Source organism: Triturus cristatus, chromosome 3_2, assembly GCF_964204655.1.
Source record: "Triturus cristatus chromosome 3_2, aTriCri1.1, whole genome shotgun sequence".
In the NCBI taxonomy this organism is placed as follows: domain Eukaryota; kingdom Metazoa; phylum Chordata; class Amphibia; order Caudata; family Salamandridae; genus Triturus; species Triturus cristatus.
The window spans coordinates 215,743,643-215,766,964 of NC_140584.1; the positions used below are offsets into that span (position 1 = coordinate 215,743,643).

At 44.5% G+C, this 23,322-nt stretch overlaps 1 protein-coding gene across 1 annotated transcript in view; it reads left to right on the plus strand.

Annotated features, from left to right (window-relative positions):
* The window catches only part of THSD7B (thrombospondin type 1 domain containing 7B), a 2,208,177-nt gene that overhangs the window by 1,581,587 nt on the left and 603,268 nt on the right, over positions 1-23,322 (plus strand). The window contains exon 14 of the mRNA XM_085647534.1: positions 468-662. Within this exon, the coding sequence (XP_085503660.1) occupies positions 468-662 (195 nt within the window). The remainder of the gene's footprint in view (positions 1-467; positions 663-23,322) is intronic.

Here is a 23,322-nt window from a genome sequence, read left to right on the forward strand (position 1 = left end):
TGCTTCTGAAATTGATCATCTGAGACGCGTGACTTTACTACTCTGATAGTTGCGGAATGAGTCTATGTTAGATTATGTTTTATGTGATGATATGATCTTAATGTTGCTGTAGCAACCTTCACTTACCAGCATGTTTCTAATGTGTACTCACAAAAGCACCAGCACACGATTCACACAAAATATAGAATGATCGAAAAATAGATTTCTTACGCTGTTACTTGACTCATCACCTTAGAAAAGCAGAATTGTTTCAATGTCAATGTCCATTTGACAGCAGCAGTGAGGTTTTTGATATGTTCCCTCCATCAGGTTCTCTTTAGCATAACATTACACCTAGGACACGAGCAGACTGTGCACACTGAATACTTTATTGATTTTTTGAAAATAAGCAAAAATAATTCATGATGAAATATAAATAATGCATACACCTGCCACCTGAGTGAAAATATAATGTCTTATTTTTCCAGATATTACATGCTTGTCAGACGATAACCTTTCTGTAGACGCTACCGAATGCCTTCAGTGGGCCGGCTCCATGCCTACCCTTGTACAAGACTGTTTCATCGCCTGCAAAGACGACTGCACATTTACCCCTTGGACTAAATTTACTTCGTGTTCTTCAGACTGTGGATCAACAAGAAGTAGAAGACGATCTCTCACAGGTACAACTCTTTCCTGCACTGCAGTACACACAGTAGCGGCTCGTGGAGGGAGTTCGGTGAGGCAGTGAGGCGGGGCGGGAGAGGGGCAGGGTGGGGAAATGTAAACGCCGGAATATGGATGAACGGAGGTAAGTAAACATTTAAATTAATAAAATGAATTCCTTTGCGCGCGCTGCATCGCATTTTGCAATGCAGCGCGCGCAACGAAATTCGTTTTATTAATTTAAATGTGTACTTACCTCCGTTCATCCATATTCCGGTGGTTACATTTCCCCGCCCCGCCTCACTGCCCTACCGAACTCCCTCCACCAGCCGCTACTGAGTACACATTAATTGCATATTAACTGCACCCCCAGTCTTTTCGGTTGTTAAATCTTTACAGGACAGGCTCGGTTTAGGTGAAGCAACTACTCGATGCTCTCATTTACGAATAACATTGGAAATACAAGGTTCATTCACAAAATTCAAGGTGCATGAAGTATATAAAGAAATAAGGGGCATATCAGCAACACCCGGCGATAATTATCACTAAGCGCACTTAGCGCTAGGATAATTATCGCCGGCTAGCGTGGATTTTTATCGCTGAGATAGCGTGCTATTAGCAACGCTTATCTCAAAAACGATAAAAATCTGAACGCTAACTGCCTAACGTGAGATTATCGCTGGAAACCAAGCAATAATCTCACGCAATGTGGCATTAGCTTGTTGATAGGGCCCCACAAACTTAGCCATGATATCCACCTTCCATAGGATATCATGGCTAAGTCAGTCCTGAAGCAGGCGTAAGGAAAGTAGCGATAACAGGGGTTATCGCTACTTTTCTTGCCGCTATGCTTCATAGTGTGGGGCTTGATGATAGGAGAAATGTCGCTTAGCGACATTTCTCCTGTAATGTCAGGTTAGGAACGCCCACTTTGCATCTCATTAGAGATGCAAAGCTGGTCGTAGGAATTCCTACGCTAGCGTGAGCTTGCTAATTAGGCGATACAATTATCGCCGCTTTTCGGCCTAAAACGGCCGCAAAAGCGGCGCTAGTTCTATCGCCTCGCCTTGCTGATATGCCCCAAAGTTGGGGAAATGATGCAGGCATTTTTGCATTCCACTCAGGTACATTAAAACGTTCACTATTTAAACAGTTTTCAAAAAGATTTTTTAAATGCTATACAGCTTGAATTTGCTTTTGCTGGTCATTCAAATTTCTAATTTCCGATTCCACATATTGCTGCAGTGATGTACTCCGAAAACCAATAATGAAAAGCTTAGTCCTTGACCACGAATATGCACAAATTTTATTATGGATTTTCAGTAAACAGAATCATAACAGAAAGAAGAGCACAGATTATTAATATTTACTTTTTGAAGCAATATCGTGTTCATTTTTAAACATCGATAAAAACTATTTCTTTTTCAGAAAATGAAAAGCACTTATCTAGTGTTATAATTGCCGAAATCGTAGGATGCGTGGTATTCAGAGCATTTAAGTTTTCTAAGGGCAAATTTGGAAAAGTAATGCTTGTATGCCATTATTTGCCATCTCTGTAGAACAATATAGGTAAAAGGAGTTCGGGTCACCAGCACTTTCCATTCGTGCAGATTTCTCAAACATTTATAAAAGTCCTTCCAAATAAAATAAAATTAGCTAATAAAGCAAACAGGTTCTATGAAATCAGAAGAGTGTTATGAACAGAACAGGAATGAACTAATAATTGACCTTACCGTTATCAAGTCAGCAATTTGTTGTGGCATGCATATATCTCTGCAGTAGAAGTATTGAATAGATGGGGATTATGACAAATGGCTGGGGTCAGTGTGTGACCTATTTTTACTGTATTACATACCAAAAAGGCTATATGTGTTATTGGGCCCTAGATGTAAGTTCAAACCTACAATTGTAGTAGCTTAACAGAAACATTTCTGATATTAACATACCATTGTGGTGTTTCTCCTGGAAAGCTGAGACAGTAACAACTTTCCAGGAGTACTCATATTTGTAAGCATTTTAATGTACGTAAATGTGAATGGTGTACATTTACACATGTGTACACACTTAAGGAAAGTACATTTGCAAATGTTAACCTTGTTGTTTTCTCCCCTGAGAAAATAGTTTTACATGAATAAGCCCTTTACTGTGCACCTCCAATAATTGTGGATTTGTTCAATATCAGTTTCCACTGTAGATACAAGCTTGTTTTTACCCTTGAGTGGAGAAAATCTTATATTACACTCAGGCTTGAAATGTGTCATCAAAATGCAAATGTCTACCAAATCCTAGTCTGTGGGTGTTTTCTATGTTGCAAGGCATTCTCTTCCTGGTATTCCCACTCTTCTGTCTGGTATGAGAATTACTCCCATATAATTTTATGCATGTTGGTGTAATAGTATATGACAGTGTATCAGCTTTGAATTTACGTTCAGAAGTCATGCCCTAAATGCATTTAAGTTGACTATGTGGATTTGGCCTCGTGTGGCTAATAAAAGTGGCATTTTCTAGATTTTTGCGTATCCTTTATAATATTTTTATAGTGGAATGTGGTAGCTCAATGTTACATTTTTCAAAGTAAGATTAAACAGGGCACTAACATGTCAATGTTAAAAAGAAGTTAATTATAGAACAAGTTTTCTATTGTGCGTATTCAAGTTGAGCAACACCTACATTCAATTCATTGGTTCCTTGAGGTATACAAATCTGATCTTGAAAAACCTAACTATAACTAAGAACACAGTAAACACATCCTGTCATGAGTTTAGAAGAATTGAGGCATAGATTTCATTTAATTTATTATGTCATATTATTGATTGTGTGCTGCTTTTTACCAGTTGTCGGCTTCTACATCTAAGATACAAAATGCACTATGGGCCTGATTACGATGGCGGTGGGACCGCCACCGCCGGGTTCTAATTAGCGGTTCCCCCACTATCAAGCCCATTGGATCCGACCACCACATTAAGATGCAGGCGGTCAGATCTTGGCTGGTAGAGAGAAAGCCCACTATGCCCGACAGGATCAAGGATCCAGTCAGTGCCACGGTCGGACTCCTACTCCCTACAATGGGGCAGTGCCTGCTCAGGCACCGCAGTAGGGATTAGGATGTCTCTTTACGCTGGTGTGAAAAGGCAGGTGGGCAGTGACTTTGGTAGCCTCTAGCAGGGCCCCCTTTAAACATCCCTGCACCATGTGGCAGGCACCGCATGGTGCCTTCCACATGGCGCAGGGATGTTTCAAATGTGTATATTTTGTACTGAATCATGTGCTGCAGCCCACAACACACGCTGCAATGCCAAGTATACACATTGTGACCACCGTGAAGTCACGGTTCCGGTCGGACTGAAGTTCGACCAGCTTCGTGATCAGGTCCTAAGTCACAGGATAGGAGTGCAGTGCAGTGACATTAAGCACAGTGACATTAGGCACACAAAAGATGCACTTTGTCTAACCAATGCTCGGGGTAGCATCCTAACCCATCGTTCTTTTGCTCTCCATGCCACCTCAGTTTGGACTCAGCCATATGCAAATCAGTCTTGACCCTGTTCCCCATGAGAACAGTCCAGCCCAAAATTGCCAGGCCATGTCCTCCCTGAACCAGAACACAAGCATTCCAGGACCGGTTTTGCCCTACTTATGGGCTCATCAGCCAGGTACAGCTTGGTGCCTATGACACAGTGAGCTTGGGACCCATGGCTGGGCATACCCATGTCACTTAATCGGCAGTGCATGTAACACACAAAAGGTGATGGGGGAATGCTTGAAATTTGTCTCACTACTGGCAATTGATCGGGTGGCATCCCAACCCATCATTCTTTTGCACTCATGCCACCTCAGTTTGGAACTTGCCATATGCATATCAGTCTTGACCGTGCTCCTCCTGGGAACAGTCCAGTCGAACTCTCAGACCAGGTTCTTCCTGGACCAGAACACAAGCACCGCATGATTGTTTGTTTCCAACATATGAGCTCACTAGCTGGGTACTACTTAGTTCCAGTGACACAGTGAGCATGATGCCCACATCTGGGTATACCCATACCAGTTTGGGTTGTAAATGAAACACACAATAGGAGATGGGAGGAATGCTTGCAATTTGTCAAACCACTGCCCATCACTCGGGTATCATCCCACTGATCATTCTTTAGCTATATTTCATCTGGAGAGAGTCAAAGTGCATGAGAGTTCTCTGTATTCATGGGCTAACAGTAATCTAAAAGGTCACCATCTCAAATATCAGCTTTAAATACTAAATATATTTTGGAAATCCAAATATCTTTCTCCAAACATCAGGTTATGAGTTCTGAAAATCCACACATTTTTGTCTCAAATACACCCTTTTCAAATGTGGGATACATATATTAATTCAACCAAGCAAAAGTTTCTAATTAATTATGCTGGGCTACTTACAGGTATCTGGAGAGCTACCAGTAGCTCACAAGCTACGTGTTGGAGATACCTGGTTTACATCAATGTTCATATTTCATTGCTGTAAATTTTAAATTGTAAACAAAGAACATAGATTCATTTTACATTGAAACTTCAGGTGCAACATTCATTGCCAAGGTAATTTGACAGTTAAGTACCTGATTCGCATGTGAATTGGGGGCATATGTATTAAAACATCACACAGTGCTGCACTGCACTGCATGATAGGGAAAGGGCAGAAATGCACTGTATCTAACATTATACGGTGCATTTCTGTCTTTTCCATGTGCTGGCACACAATGTGCTGCCTAGCGCCAATGCAGGCACTCCTGCACCATGGTTCAAGGGTGCCTGCACTTCAAAATACAAGCCAAAAGGCTATCAGATAAACTACTATCAAGAAAATACCCAGCAGGTCTGGTATAAAAAGCAAAGAAGAGAGCAGTCACTAACCACAGGGATGCCCTACTTGAGACACATTCAGAACAGGATACCGGGAAAGACAGAAGACCTATCTGCATCACAACCTTTAACATTGCCTCTGATCGTGTATCAAGATAGTCAGAAAACACTGGCACATTCTAGACAGCGGAAAACTCAACATCCCAAACCAATGTTCTCCCACAAGAGGAGGAGGAATTTTAAAGACATTTTGGTGCATACCTGCCCAAAATCAATAACAAACAGAGATAGAAATCAATCAGTTTTGGGGACACCATCCACAGGCCATTACCCATGCGGTAATTGTAGTGTGTGCCACCTTACCACTGTTACTAAGAATGTGTCATTCAATAACAGGTTGAGCTGGGAACTACGTAAGCTAACCAATTGTAACACTACAGGCGTAGTACACATGATAACCTGCCCATGCAACCTACATTATGTAGGTATGACTACAATAAAAGTAAGCATCAGGATATGTGAACACTGCAGTAACATCAGGTGTCACCGAATTACCACAAAAATGTCCTGACATTTCATGGAACATAAACATACACCTGACGATCTGAAGTGGGTGGTTTTAGAACACCTTAGTCATAGTGATAATTTGGAACATAGACTATTGGAAAAGGAGCAGCCATGGGTGTATAAACTTCGCACAGGCGCAGAGGGATTACATGACAATATCCCTTGGGTCTTTTCGTTGGCTAATCCAAAAGGACTAACCTGTCTGGATCTCACCAAGCCCCGAAAACATCTTCTGTAAAGATATACCACACACCTAAATACCATTGGTGTAGTGGCATACCCTGCATGATTCCTATTCTTGAGCACCTGACGATCCAGCCCTGTTAGGTTTATTTCTCCACCTAGGGACAAGTGTTACAGCTATACTTTGGTTACCAGAGGCTACACAGTGCACCAGAGGCGTCATAGAAATGCCCTGGACATTATAAGCGGAGCCCGGCTGGTGCATGGAACATCAGTAGTCATCATGAGTAATGCACAAAAAGGCCACTCCTTTTGCAATGTCATACACAGCAAGCTTGAACTGAAGGTATTGGAAAGGTTTGCCGGGGAGATTACAGTATTTACCTGCAATCACACAGCCGTCCATTCAGAGCAAAGTTTACAAGTACAAGCATGCTGAATTACTTTAATTTTCCATATATATATATTAGACATTCATCAGATAAAGGGAAATTGTTTAATCCTACATTTACCAGCTAATTCTTTGACCAGCACATAAATCTCTTTCTCTCTCTTTCTCTCTCTCTCTCTCTCTCTCAAAATAGGTGGGGCGCTAGGCTCCGCTCCTACCCTGAAAGTCTCGGGGGGATTCGTCAAGCGGGGGCTGAGAAAAAAGGGGGGTCCCAAAACGCGTTTTTCCCATACAATTTTCCATAGGGACCTTTAGTCCGAGGTACAGCCCGAACGGCTGAACAGAATTACTTGAAATTTGGCAGAGAGGTAGTCCTCAGCTCAGGGATGTGCCTTTTGCATATATGGTGTCAATCTGTTCAGTAGTTCCTGAGAAAATCAAAAGTAAAATCATATATTTATGTGGGCGGAGCCTAACGACACATCTCATCCTGAGATCTGATTGGCTGTCAGCACTTCATCCAAGAAGTGTTGGCAGCCATCTTGGGACCAATATACATGATAGCACCTCATTAAAAAGCATTGCAGTTAATAGAAGGTTTTAAGACTTTAGTTACATTATAAATCATTTGTTGATGGTACCATACTCATTTTACGAATTGTGGTATGTTCTAAGGTGATTTCACCATGTGAAAAAGCCTTCTGCTGGGATATCATGATTGAGAGAAAAATATTTTCTCATGCTTTTCCCACAGAGGTTTGAAAGGTGATCTGTAAGCTAAACTGAGAGCTTATTTCTATAAATTCATATTATCCTTCTCAGTCATGTGAGAATGAAGTCTGACATTCTCAGTAAAACATGTACATCCAACAAGGGCAGAGACTGTCAGTTGATTACTTTGTGTTCTACTGCAGCTTCCCAGAGTGTTCCAAAGAACAACTAGAGCGCTAACAGTCCTACATATGATAAACGTATGGCACACCTGAAGCCATCTTGCTTGGATTAAAGTGGCAACTCTTAAAACATTTAATTTAAAAAGGAACAAAATGAGGGGGTTCATTTTTCCATAAAAAGTATGATTAGTGCTGCAGAAAGAAAAATTAGGGCACATTTTGAGTGACTTCTCAAATCCTCTTCTATTTCATTAAAAAATTCTGACATGCAGACTGAAACATGCACTTTCAATACCAGCAGCAGTTTTCCCTGGTGAGCAGTAGCTGTACTACAGTGATCTAATGAGCAAAAAGAGTGCTAACATTCTGAATTTATGGCAAATGTGTGACACATCTGAATGCCTTCTTGATGGAATCAAAGTAAAAAACTGAAAGTATTTCCTACTGAGGAGACTGCAGTAAATGAGGAAATTAGGAAACTTCATAACAAATAAGTCTCCCAAGATGGCCACCAGAGACAAAAGAGCCCAAATGTAGCCCAAATATCACCAAGATGTAGCCCAAGTATAGCCCAATGACAGAATGTCCCAGAGTGTTCTTAAAAACAACTAGAGCGCTTACTGTCTTCATTATGACAAAAGTATGGCACACCTGAAGCCATCTTGATTGGAATAAACTGGTAACACTTAAAACATTTAATTTAAAAAGGAACACAATGAGGGGGTTCATTTTGCCATAGAAATGATGGTTAATGCTGAAGAAAGAAAATGAGGGCACATTTTGAGTGACTTCTCAAATCCTCTTCTATTTCATTAAAAAATTCTGACATGCAGACTGAAACATGCACTTTTAATACCAGGAGCAGACTTCCATGGTGAACAGTAGTTTTACTACAGTGATCTAATGAGCAACTAGAGTGCTAACATTCAGAATTTTTGGCAAATGTGTGACATATCTGAATACCTTCATGATGGAATCAAAGTAAAAAACTGAAAGCATTTCCTACTTAGGAGACTGCAGTACATGAGGAAATTAGGAAACTTCATAACAAATAAATCTCCCAAGATGGCCACCGGAGACAAAAGAGCCCAAATGTAGCCCAAAATCACCCAGATGTAGCCCAAATATAGCCAATGACAGAAGTGTGCAAAACACTTATTATTTTGTGTTTTTGCAGTGTTATATAGTGCAGACTTGTCAGGTATTTGAGTGCTTTACATGAGCATTGGTTACATAACACAAGAACAAATTCATTTTGGTTGTAGACATGGGGAGACTAAGTGATTAGACCAGAATCACAGAATGTCGAGCTGAAGCAGAAACTCCAACCTGGTTCCCCAGTTGCAAAGTCTGCAGTTCTGGAAGTAACACCACATCCTCTCCCCTAAGTGCAACATTTAATCAAGTGGTCAACTGGATAAAAAAACATAAGGATAACAAATCATTTAAAAGTGCTTTGTCGCTATTTGAAAACTCAGAAAATATGTCACTAGTCTTTTAGAGCACTAACCATAATTTTGATGCCAATAAGACGCTCTCATATATGTAATTTCTAAAGGAAATGCTCTAGGTATTACAGTTTTGATGACATCAAGATGACGTCAGGCGTTCCACACTTTTGTAATAAATATAGAATGTTAGCAATCTAGTTGTTCATTAGGATACTGTTGAGAGGCAGAGGCCAGGGGCAGGGACTCTGAAAATTGAAGGCAGGTAGGAGGGTGCAAAGGCAACAATTTAACCACACTGAGCAGGCAGGAAGGGCCGTGGCAGCACAACAGACTATGGAGGGCAGTGGAAAGGGGGGCAGGGGCAACAAACCAACAAAACAGGACTTGCAAGAGAGGCTGTGGCAATGTAATAGACCATTGTGGGCAGAAGGAAGAGGCAATGGTAGTACAACCATACATGCCTACAGACCCGATTCAGCCAGGAAACGTCCAATGTTTTTAAGCTCAAATGGGCTTTATTTGATCTGTCTCCTGTCTACAATCTCCTCTTTTTCAATGTAACTCAAAGGGGAAAATCAATACCCCAGTTTTTTTTCAAAATCTCCCTCTTACCAAGTTCAAAATGTTCGCAAGTATGGTACATTGGATCATGGAAGGAAATGGGGTAGGGAGATGGACTTTGATAACAGAGGACAGGAGGGACATGGAGAGATGCACCAAACTGACCCTGCAGGGCAGGCATCAGGGTTTGCAGCAGCACAATACACCACACAGGGCATGCGGGACGGGAGTGCAGCACAACAATCCATAGAAAGCAAGAGGGAGGGGACAGGACCATGCACATGGACAACAGAGAACAGAGGGGCAAGAGGCAATGGTAGCTAGCTGACCATAATGGACAGACAGGAGAGAAAGCTGCAGCATAACAGACCATAAAGGGCAGGAGGGACGGATCAGGGGCATTACAATGGAACAGACAAGCCAGGAGGGAGGGAGTAGGGGTCTGCACATGTAAACAGAGGGCTGGGGGCAAGGGGGCAGGGCAGGAGCAGCAAGATAGCCATGGAGGTCAGGCAGGATGGGCACTAGAAGCAAGACACACCATGAAGAGCAACAGTGAGACTGTGATGGAATACACACAGACCTTGGAGGGAAGGTGGGAGGGTGTCAGGGGCAGCTAACTGACCACACAGGGAAGGTGGGAGGGGCCATGGCAGCACAGAAGACCATGCATGGCAAGTGGGAGTGTTAGTGGCAGCACAATGGCTATGATGGGCAAGAAGGAGGGTGCAGGGGCATGCACAAAGGACGATGGAGGATAGAGGGGAGGGTCAGGACCTGTGCACAGACAAGAAGGTTCAGGGGAAGGGGCCTCACAACAGACCGCACGGGGCAGGCAGGAGGAGCAGTTGCAGCACAACAGACCAGGGAGGGCAGAAGGGTGTGGCAGTACAATGGACCATGTAGGACAGGAGGAAGAGGATAGGGGCATGGCATGTGGACAGGCAGGGTGGAGGTGGCAGGGACAGGTTACAGTCATCTGACAATGCTAGGCAGGTGGGAGGGGAGTGGCAGCTCAACAGAACACTCAGAGTAGATAGGAGTGGCAGTTCCATGGAACATGGTGGGCAAAAAGGATGGAGCAGGGGCATGCACAAAGACATCGGAGGGCAGGGGGAAGGAGAATAGCGGCAGCAAGCTAAGCACAGAGTTTAAGCAGGAGGTCAATGATGGTGCATAGAATTGGGCAATGGAGGGCAGGAGGAGTGGACTGGTACATCATACTAAATTGAGGGCAGTGGCAGCACATCAGACCATGCATGGCAGGAGGGAGGAGGCTAGTCCATGGATTCACACAACAGAGGATAGGGAGGAGGGGGATGGGGCAGCAAGCTAACTGTTCAGAGAAGGCGGGTATTAGGAACTTTATTGTTTTTAAAACGTGTGTCTGTGCGAACTACTTAAAATATGAACAAGTATTCAGCATAATCTCACTTTTATTCAGGAAGAAGAGGACGTTTGTGACTGTGACTCCGGGCTCACTTGGCAGAAACACCCCCTGACCCTCCACCCCCTATCGCACAATGTAATGCCCGTGAAAAGGGTAGGTGAACACAGTGTTATATAGAACATAGTCCTGAGAGCACGATTGAAAATGAAAACTAGATATAGTGTATGGTATAAACTATGCACCAAAAAGTGTGATATAAGATGAACCGGGCGTGAAATATAATATGCAATACATTGTGCGCAATGACAGATTCATTGGAGAGCGCGAGATAGCACAGGCACTAGCGCGTGCTATGCGATATGCGCCTTGGAGTGTAATATGCACAGGGCAGTGTTGTGTAACCTAACTAGTCTCTAAAGTTGTAATATAAAATATGTGCTGGGGAGTGTAACGTTGCATATGCACTGTGACAAAGATATGGATCCCAGATTGTAATATGTATGGCATAGCACTGTGCGTTATAACATAGGCATCGAGGAAGGCACGTTAGATGGGGCAATATAACCCGTGCGAAGACAAGTGTGGCATGACATATTCACGGGGTGGTGTTACAGTGCACATGGGCTAGAGGGTGTCATAGCATATGCACTAGCTGGTGGAATACAACACAGAGGTGTGTGGCACTCAGCAGGCAATGGTGGGTGTAACACAGCATTGGGCTCTGCCAGGAGCGCGCTGTGACTCTCAAGTGATGTTCGTCCCCTTTCCAGAGAGTAAAATAAAAAGTATTACACATCCGGCAGTGGATGTGTGTTTTATTAACCGTGAGGGGGGTTTCTCGCATAGCTTTGGTCACATTTTTGTCGAATCCCCTTTGAATGGCTTGGTGTGCATGTGTATTAAATGTGCCCGTCAATAGCTACCCATGTTTGTATAAATAAACGACAAGGGTGTCTACCGGGATTAGGCACGGTAGGGCATCAGACATGTCAGAGCTTCGCTAGTGGTGTAAATACATTCTACGTGGATTAATTGTATGCATAGTCGCCTTTTAATGAATATCACGCAAATCGTCATGGTGATAGGTACGTACGGTTTGTCAAGCATGTCCTAGGTGTGTCTATAAATATATATTTTTTAAAAATAATAAAAAACAGTGGCCGGCCCTGGGGATTGGGGTAAAAAAAATATAATTAGGAGACTGGCCCTGGGGGATGGGGTCATCAGGGCCAATAAATTAGAATAAGAAGGGGAACCACACAGCCCCCCTTCTTAAAAAATTAAAATAAATAAAAGACTGGAATCGTGCCGGAGGCCACGCCCCCTCCTTGCAGCACTCTGCAAACGCGCCCCCTGGTGAGTTGTAAGTTGGGGAATTAATTCCTCTTCAATACTGCGGGTCCCTGAGGGCCAACTAGCCCAACAGGCATCTCCAGTATGCGCCAGGGAGCTGCGCTGCAGACAGGTGTTCTGAGGCCAAGCCCCTTTTTACACCTCTCTGCAACGCAGCTCTGTGGCGCTTACTGGAGGTACCTAGTGGTCTAGTTTGACCCTAGGGACCCTTAGGATTCAAGGGGACTTAATCTCTCAACTTAGAACAGCCACAGGGCGCGTTTACACAGTGGTGAAGGGAGGGGACGGGGCCTGAGGTGACGTGTGCAAACACGCACTATGGCACGTTTTAAATTGGGGATATAATTTCCCTTCAATACTGAGGGCCCCTGGGGGCTAACTAGCCCACCAAGTGCTTCCAGTAACCGCCACTGAGCTGCATTGCAGAGAGGCCCTGTGGCCTGTTTTGAGAGGTAGTTTTAATCCCCCTGCCCTATTATATACTAGGGGCTTACAGAGGAGGTCATGCTAATCACAGGGGGACCCCAACGCATAATGTTCCCTAGTGTATGTAGGTGTTTTCACTGTATTCTAAGTGTCTTTTAACATAGCACTGGCTCTAGGACTGGTTAGTCAGACTCAGTGAAAAAGTTGAGGGTACAGGATGATTTTGCAACAAGGCTTCTTTCTGCTCTTCTTTTTGTTCTTTCTGCACGTTATCCTTCTTCCTGCACTTTTCTTCGTCTTTGAGGACTTCTGTTGCTTCTTTCTGCACTTCTTTTTTTTCTTTCTGTGCATTTTTTCTTCTTTCTTCACATGTCCTATCTCTGTAGGCATAGCTAGAAATTAGCATTTAAAAAACCTTTGAAATTCACAGAAAAAAACATAGGTTTCAGGCACGTTATAGTTAGGAATTAGCATTTAAAAAACCTCAGAAATTCACTGAAAAAACCATAGGTTTCAGGGGTATTATAGTTAGCTGGACTTTTCACTTGTACAAAACCATTGAAATTCCCCCGTTATAGTTAGTTCAGCTAACTATAACTCGCGCGCCCGCAATGCACTGCTGATGACGTCACATATTACATCACTCATGACATGGTCAGTGACATCACTCATGACATCACTGATGACATCTCAAATGACATCACTCATGACATCACTGATGACATCATCTTTGTGATAGAGTGGCAGACCTCCTCTCACCCTAATATAACCTTCGATACACACATTCAAAAATAGACTAAAATTTTCAAAACAATGGACATACCAATACCAGTTACAACAACCTCTTCAGTAATTCTAAGATCCACATACACATCCACTCATTCACCAACAGTCCTATACAGTCACTCATACATGTACTCACTCATCATATGTACTCATACACCTATACATCCTGTTACACAATGCCACTCATCCATAGAGTTACTCACACACATAGTCACTCATGCTAATAAAGAATCAAACATACATTTACTTGCATATACAGTTATACACAAACCACCACACTTACTTCTACGGAAACTTACACATACTTAGTCTTTTAAACAATCACTTATAGAAACACATACTTATTCATACAGGAACTCTTTCAATCTCTCACTCTCACATATACCCACTTCTATACACCAATAGTCACATATACTAGTTTAAAACATATGTAGTTACTCATAAAGACACTATTGAGACAGTCATTCACTCACTAACACACCCATACACACACTCATCCACCCATACAGTCCTGCACACATGCTGTCTTCAACACATACAAACAGTGAGTCACTCATTCATGCACCTATGCACTACATAATACCCCCCACCAAACCATGCAGACACTCAGACTGATACTCAAAAAACCAACTAATAACCTATATAGACACCCATGTAGCTACTCACCAACCCATGCAGCCACTTATACACAAAGTGAGAGACTGATACAGATATTTACATATTTAAACATTACTCACTAAGCCATGTATTCACTATGATACACTTAATCAGTCAGTTACACAATCAATTTTCAAAAACAAATCATCCATTTAGACACTTATATACCCATTTATTCTTCCATCAACCTTGAGATATACATATATAAAACATATTTAATTTTAAGAAAAACACACATTCACTGGATGATGTCATCAGTGATGTCATCAGTGATGTAATTTGAGATGTCATCAGTGATGTCATGAGTGATGTCACAGACCATGTCATGAGTGATGTAATATGTGACGTCATCAGCAGTGCATTACGGGCGCGCGAGTTATAGTTAGCTGAACTAACTATAACGGGGGAATTTCAATGGTTTTGTACAAGTGAAAAGTCCAGCTAACTATAACACCCCTGAAACCTATGGTTTTTTCAGTGAATTTCTGAGGTTTTTTAAATGCTAATTCCTAACTATAACGTGCCTGAAACCTATGGTTTTTTCTTTGAATATATATATATATATATATTGCATGAATATATTTAAATGCTTTGAGGAAGTCCGTTTGGGTGAAACGCGCCAGCAATAAATCAATCAATCAATCAATCACGGCATTTGTATAGCGCGCCACTCACCCGGAAGGGTCTCAAGGCGCTTGGGGGAAGGGGTCCGCTACTGCTCGAACAGCCAGGTCTTGAGTTGTCTCCTGAAGGCGAGGTGGTCCTGGGTCAGCCGGAGGTGGATGGGGAGGGAGTTCCATGTCTTGGCCGCCAGGTAGGAGAAGGATCTGCCTCCGGCGGTGGCTCTTCGGATGCGTGGTACGGTTGCGAGGGCGAGGCTGGTAGACCGTAGGTAGCTGGCGGGTGGGTGTGTAGAAGGTCAGGCGGTCATTGAGGTACTTGGGGCCCAGGTCGTGGAGAGACTTGTGTGCGTGGGTGAGGAGCATGAACGTGATCCTCTTGTCAACGGGGAGCCATTTTGCACGTATCTCGTGATCAAAGGGTTCTCCCCGAAACACGTTGAGTGGGTCAGAAGCCTGAAATAAACAACCGCTTTGCAACTTATCTGGTTCACGGCGTGCTGTTTGAGAAGAAAGAATCAACATTAGCATGGATATTCAGGGGCTCGTTGTCCCGCCGCCGCAGCGAGAGGCAGGGGTAGGCGACTGCTATATATATATATATATATATATAGATAGATAGATAGATAGATAGAGAGAGAGAGAGAGAGAGAGAGAGAGAGAGAGAGAGAGAGAGAGAGAGAGAGAGAGAGAGAGAGAGAGAGAGAGAGAGAGAGAGAGAGAGAGAGAGAGAGAGAGAGAGAGAGAGAGAGAGAGAGAGAGAGAGAGAGAGAGAGAGAGAGATAGATAGATAGATAGATAGATAGATAGATAGATAGATAGATAGATAGATAGATAGATAGATAGATAGATAGATAGATAGATAGATAGATAGATAGATAGATAGATAGATAGATAGATAGATAGATAGATAGATAGATACATATATATATTGATTTGTGTTTGCTGGTCAAAGAAGTTGCTGGCAAATGTAGGATTAAACACTTTCCCTAATTAGCCTAGCCCATGAGTACAGAATGCTCTGTGCTTGGCATATTTTGGGCTTGTTCATCATCTCACTAGAAAACCACAAGGGTGGGGATGAGATATTAAGTGACTTGTAATGGTAGTGTCTCTTTCAACACACAAACACTCCTCTTTATTTCCAAGCACGCTTGCGAAGCACTAGTAAGCTCCTTGGACCCCGTAGCACAGCAGCTAACCCCTGTGGAGCGATAAAGGAGGAGCGAAAGGCAGAGCACCAGTTTTTACTTCCTCCGTTTCCATACATGTCTACAGAACACAGGTGGTGCCCAGACTCCTTTAGCACAGTAGCTAACCTCTGTATAGCAGCTAAACTCTGCATGGGCAGGGTGAGGAAGGTGCAGCGCAATGGTATTGCACTAGTGACCACACAAAAATCCTGTACACAAGTTTGGAGTACACAGCCATCTCCCTATTCCTATCTGATAACAGTTAGCCCTGACAGCAACACAGCAAGTCTAGACTTGCATCACCTGAGTATCACTAGTTCACAAGACTTGGAAGCAAGCTGGCTACAGGGCTGATTAGGGCTTTTAGTGGTCGACGCTAGTTCCACACGAAGAAGCCCTGATGACAGTGCACGTTGCGAATGGGCTGGGAAAACTGCAGCTGGTGCATGATTAGTTCATTAGAGTCCCAGGGGCCCTGGTGATAAGATGTCTAATAGTGACCATTGCTGCAAAGGACAGCATCCCTGGACCCTTATGATAGCAGTTAACCCCTTCAGCATACAGCGAGGCATGGATGGAGAACCCCAATCTGGTATATCAGTGCCTGGGTGTGGTGGGGGGTAAGGTGAGTTTATGTTGATCTGCAGTGTTTTCACACTAACACAAACCTATAATGAGCTGGTTACTTAGGAACAGGTAAGACTTTAGAGCCAGGTTGTAATTTGCTTACAGCTCTGGGCTCCTGAAAGATGCAGCATGTATGAATTATTCATATGCAGCCCACTTCACCGGGAAGCCAGTGGGCGTCATGAGGCACTGTCACACGCAGTTGACACCCGAGCACTGAACATACTGCGCGCTGGACGAGCCGGCACTCTAATCACAATGACATGCACAGTAGATGCACAAAAGTACCAAAGGCCAACCAGAAACCAGCAGACCACAGCAGGTGTTTTACTTTCACTCAACACCATGGTGTGTGTGCGCATTTTCATTCCAGTCACCCTATTTTATACTCAAAGGTACAGGGTTTGGGGTGTACAAGCAAAGTACGTGTGTTGATGCTATTTTTAATAAATTTCCTCAAAAGAAATGGCCTGTTTATTTTTCAAGTTACTAGGCAGCCCTGTTCCCTTCTAGAGCCGCGTTTGCACAAAGATACCTTGGGCAGCCCTGTACCCTTCCAGATTTTTGTTTGTACGCAGAAGTGTTGCACACAACTTCATGCTCCTGTGAGCAGACGGCTGCTTGCCTTTTCTACACATGTGTTGCAGCACAGATAAAAACAAGTACAAGAATGCGACATATTGTTGTTAAAATGGATGCCACTAGCTGGAGGACATGGAATGTGTTGCATATACACATAAAGTTCTGACTGCTGTGGATCATAAAAAAGTGTGTGAAACAGCTCCGATGCACATCATGGCTTAACCTCAGGTCAGACATGCATAACGGAGGGTTTGGTGATGAAGGCGGCTCAGGTAGGTGAGCTGATTTACCAAGTGCAGTATCCTCCGGAACATGACTGCAGAATACTTGCTACAACTTGGAAGCACCAGTTACCAGTGGGCTTCAATCTCGGCTCCTCCAACCAGCCACACATACACGTCCAAACAACAAGTAATAACACCTGTGCTGGAGAACACAGAACTTGCCAAAGTTATATATTAGCATTCTTTCAGGGTGTGACTTTCACCGGAAGTTACTCAAGAGAGTTCAGGAAATGGAAACAAAAACAAAATACAAAATCAGGAGGAGGAAGCCACTGAGGGAGGCATAGCCAGAACGACCTAAGTACCATGCTATAACTTTGACAGTGGTGTTAACTTGATTAAAAAAAAAAAGTTCAGTTGATTGCATTGTGATGAACGCTCTGCCTGTTCCTACTATGGCCCCAACAGGAACTCGCCCCTACGGACATGTGCATTGATTACATATTTGATACACAAATGTTCTACAAACTGATAAAAAGGCCCAAACGGTTAGATTTTCAATGCAGATAGTATTTTCACACCACTGGTGGGGAAAGCAGCAAGGGACATGCGGCATACTGCAACGGAGAAGAAACATCCTGTGACAGCTGTGTGTGTGTATTTGCAGCCAGCACAGGTATAGAAATAGAAGGAGGACTATGGGGCACTTATGATAGGTGATGCGGGCTGCGGCTGGCGGCTCCAGCATGAGGCTGATATTTGGAGCTGGTCCATATACAGCTGTTGTTTTAATGTTTTCATCATCTTCAAAACACACTAAGCAGTCGGTGGGAGACGTGAGATGGTGGTGGGGCAGGTTAGGGAGAGTGCGGGGATGGTGCCCAACACAAGCAGGCAAAAAAACATAGTAGTCCCCAGAGCAACATATCAACATTGAAAGCTTACGCAGACAGTAGCTGGCAGGTGCTCCATGGCAGAAAAGCAGAAACACAAAGGAGGTAAAATGAGGAACCATTACCCAGTAACAAGCAAGTATTTCTAAAGGACAGTGACACAAACAAATAGGAAGCAAAGGCAAGCAGTGGGTGCTAAGCAACGCTTGACCTAAAAAGAGGGCTCTATAATTATTATCATGAACTATTGTATCCAAACATATTTAAAGAAAGGACACCTGGGAAGACATTTTGGCGATTTTTAATTAAAAATTCCAAGATTCTCAACCTGATCACTGACAGCTAAGATACATGTATGTATCATTCCATCCTTTAACGTCTTTAATCTGCTTTTACCAATTTCAACCTTTTGGAGAGAGAGGAGGTTCCTAGTCTTGGTGCTAAAACCTGCCTCCCAGGGTTTTGTATGAATATAACACAGTCACGCAGATATTGCATCCATAACCATGTCTCATTACTCAGTGGAATTGTCACAGCAACATAAAGCAGGTATCAAAACCTTATACAAAACCAACCATGTTGGCTAATTAATGACTAATTATTGACTGGTCTAGGATCATGTTCTGGTAACATCATGGAATGAGGTGGTATAGCACAACTACAAACACAAGCAGAGTTAAATCATCTGGTTCATGATTATCACATTTGACTTGCTAGCAGCTTGATATTTGATAGAATTAGAGAGGCTCTACTCTTCCATTCGGAAGAACAAAAGAAATCAGCCTTGATTCCCTATGATATTTCATTTACATTGGACACCATGAATCATTGCACACTTCTGGGAACACGCAGCAAATGAATGGGTATGTCAGGGGGTGCCATAGCATGGATCGTGCCCTTCCTCTCTTATCAAAATCAGGTCAGGCCACTGAAATTCACCTCAAACACAGATTTCTACACAGTGATTTAAACAATATGTTACAGTATACCCCTTGTTCCTGGTAGGTATGCCTCATAGTGAAAGTCTTCAATCAATATCATTTGAAATTTGAAATGTATTTTAATGATACACAAACCCATCTCCAGTTCACTCACAAGTCATGGAATTACCACAAACCTATCATTTGTTCCTCTTAATGACAAAATATGCCCTCAGAATGATCACACTGACTACTAGGAGATTGGCGCTAGGGCAACAAGACAAACTCCCTTTCCATTCAAATAATCAACATAACAGCACTAGGCATCCTCATGCAGCTTTTCATGCCTATGGGAATCCTTCATTTCATTCATACTGGCCATTAGAAGACTAGAGCTCTAATTATGGCACATGCCTTGACTACAGTTACATTTTTAACACTTGAATTACTCAGAAAGTCATCTTTCCGAGTGGCCAGAGACCCAGCTCCCGGCCTGTGCAGCTCCGCTGACCGAGCCTTCACTGCTGGTGCCCCGTCCTCCTCTGAGACAGGTAGTTGTTCGAGGCTGCTGTCTGCCCTTGTTCCCTGCTTCCTCGAGCAGAGTAGATGTCGTGATTCTGTGTCCCTGCCCACCTGCATATTGTCTTGCCCTAACTATTTTTTTGTCTTTTCCTTAAATTGTTTACTTTGCTCATATTTGTATTGCTCATATTTGTATTGCCGTAATTGTTTTTCCCACCTGTTTTTTTGCCACTGCTGCCCCCCTGACCCCTCTCCAGTTTTCCCGCGCCCGCCTCCCAGTTGCACTTCCCTCCCCCTTCTCCTAGATAATGGCAGCTGCAAGCAGCGGGTATGCTGGTGGCGCTCAAGGTGCGCAGAAGGCAAGCCCGTCTGCGCCCGTCCGCGACCCGACCAGCGCCAGCCCCCCTGGATCTCCCACCATCCACCACTATGACTCAGCAGCCCTCCTCGCTCTCAACCCTAGAAGAAACAACAATTGTCAACAGTCTACTCCAAACACAATCCACGGCCAGTTCTCCTGCCGCCACTGCTGCAAGACCATCACCACTGCCCCCACCGCCAACACCCAGAGGTGCATCCTCCTCAATATGCCCTCAATACACAGACATGCCGGTGAGATCTGGAACCTCCTCGACACCCTCTTGCCTGATGTCCCCTTCTTTACAGAAACCTGGACCAGCACTACCTCAGCCCCTAACATTGCCATCGTCATCCCGGATGGATACAAGATCCAGAGGAAGTACCGCCCCAAACACCTGGGAGGGGGGCTTGCCATCGTGCACAAAAACTCCCTTTGACTCTCCACCATGAGCAACGCCTTCTCCGCTGCCGAACACCTGCACTTCCAGGTCCAGACCAGCCCCAATCCACACTCTGTGGCACCCTGACCTACAGACTCCCCAGCCCCTGTGCCCCCTTCGCATCCACCATCACCGACCTCATCGCACCCCACACCATCACCTCCATGGACTACAGACTCATCGGAGACCTGAACTTCCACCTGGATACCCCAGCGACCACACCAACATTGGACTGAAACAACTCATCACCATGCCCACCCACAAGGCAGGACACACCCTCAACCCCATCTTCGCAGGGGGCAACAACCTTTTTCAGCCACACCACGTAAATCACATTGACTGACCACCACTGCGTTCACTTCCTCGTCTACAAACCCAAGCCACCCAAACCTGCTCCGCACCCACCGCATGGGAGCTGGGGCAGGAATTTTGAGGAGCAGCTCAACTCTACCCTCAACCGTGACACCCCCAGCACCACAACCTACGTCAACCTCACAGCCAGGGAGTTCCATCACTGGATCTCCAGCTGCACAGAGAAGCTTGCCCCACTACGCAACTCCGACAGACAGCGCCACAGAAAAGCCACCTTGCTCACCACCGACCTCCAAGAAGCCAGAAGCACATGCAGACACCTCGAGAAGAACTGGAGAAACAACAAGACACTCGACAACCACACCACATACAAAAACGCCATGACACAATACCACCAATTTATCAGAACCACCAAAAGAACCTTCCTCCACAACAAAATCCTCATCAGCGCTAGCAACTCCAAGGAGCTCTTCAGCATCATCCAAGAATTACCCAAACCCCCAGTGAAGCCAAACACATCACACCCTCCCATGACCTCTGCGACAAGCTGGGATTGTACTTCCATCTGAAAATCAAGACCCTCTACGATGACTATGATGACTACACACCTACCTCTGCAAACCACCACGCCCTCTGGCAACACCAGCCAACCCACCATAGACTCCTGGACCCCAGTCACGACTGCAGAGACAGCCTCAATTATGAAAGGAATCCACACGGGGGCTCCCACAGACCTCTGACCACCACACATCTACCACAGAGCCGCCACCGCCATTGCAAAAGAACTACGATGCACCATCAACGCCACTTTTGCGACCAGCACCTTCACCGATGACTGGAAATGCACAAAAGTCAGACCCCTGCTTAAGAAACCCTCAGCAGACCATCAATTCACAGCTAACAAAGTTAATCAAAGACAACTCCATCCTTGACCACTCACAATCCAGATTCTGCAGAAATCACTGGACTGAGACTGACCTACTCACCGCCACAGACGACATCCACACCCTCCTCGACCAAGGTCATACCGCAGCTCTGATCCTACTTGACCTGTCGGTAGCATTCAACACGTCTCCCACCGCACACTCACCGCCAGACTAAATGACACCGGCATACAAGGAACCGCCCTCGACTGAATCTGCTCGTTCCTCAGTGGAAAAAGCCAACGAATCAGACTGCCACCGTTCCTCTCCGAGTCCATGGAAATAAACTGCAGAGTACCCCATAGATCATCACGCAGCCCAACCCTCTTCAACATCTACATGACCCCCCTTGCCTTCATCATCAGACAGCACAGCCTCAGCATAGTATCCTACTCCGACGACACCCAGCTCATCCTCTCCCTCACCAAAGACCCCACCACCACCACCAGACTCAACTTCCATGAAGGAATGCAGGACGTCACATCCTGTATGATCAACAGCTGCCTGAAGCTCAACTCGGAGAAGACAGAGGGCCTCGTACTCAGAACCACACCATCAGAATAGAATAGCACCTGGTGGCCCACCACCCTTGGCATACCACCAACTCCCAAGTACCATGCCAGAAACCTCGGCATCATACTCGACACCTCCCTCTCCATGAACAAACAGGTCAACGCCGTCGCCTTCAGCTGTTTCAACACCCTCTGCAAGACCTTCAAATGGATCACCCCTCGTGTCAAGAAAGACAGTCATCCACACACTCATAACCAGCAGACTGAACTACGGAAATGCCCTTTACGCCGGAATCAACAAATCCCTGCTCCGCAAACTCTAGATGATGCAGAACGCCACGGCCAGACTCGTCGTCGGCATGCCCCAACATGAGCACATCAGCCAACACCTACGGAACCTCCACTGGCTCCGCGTTGAGAAGAGAGTCACATTCAAGATACTCACCCACACCTACAAATACCTACACAACACAGGACCCCAGTATCTCAATTAAAGAATCACCTTGCACGTACCCAAAAGAAACCTCTGCTCTGCCAACCTCACCGAAACCCCACGCATCTGCAGAGCCAGAACAGAGGGAAGAACTTTCTCCTACATCACGGCCAAGACGTGGAACGAGCTCCCTATCTACATCAATCGTGCCCCCTCCCTGAACACCTTCAGGAAGGCTCTCAAGACCTGGCTCTTTGAATGAACGGAACTGCTACTCCCCCCCCCCCCCCCAGCGCCTTGTGACCCTCATGGGTGAGTAGTGCACTTACAATTCCCCTGATTGATTGAATGATTGATTGATTGAATGATTGATTGATGAAGAAATAATACAAAATCAGACAGCCAGAAAGGGCCGCAATCTCAGAAAGCAGGGCAACATAATGCAAGCCCTAAAATCTACCAGGAAGCAAAGGCAAAGTCTACTGCACTGTGCACATAGTCTCCTGGGACAAAGGTCCAAGATACTGACCCCAATTTTCAATGTACTGCATTTTTTATAGGGGTTCTATGACCAATTAACTGACATGATAACCCTTGATAAATAGAGGCACTAAATTGGGACATTCAGAGT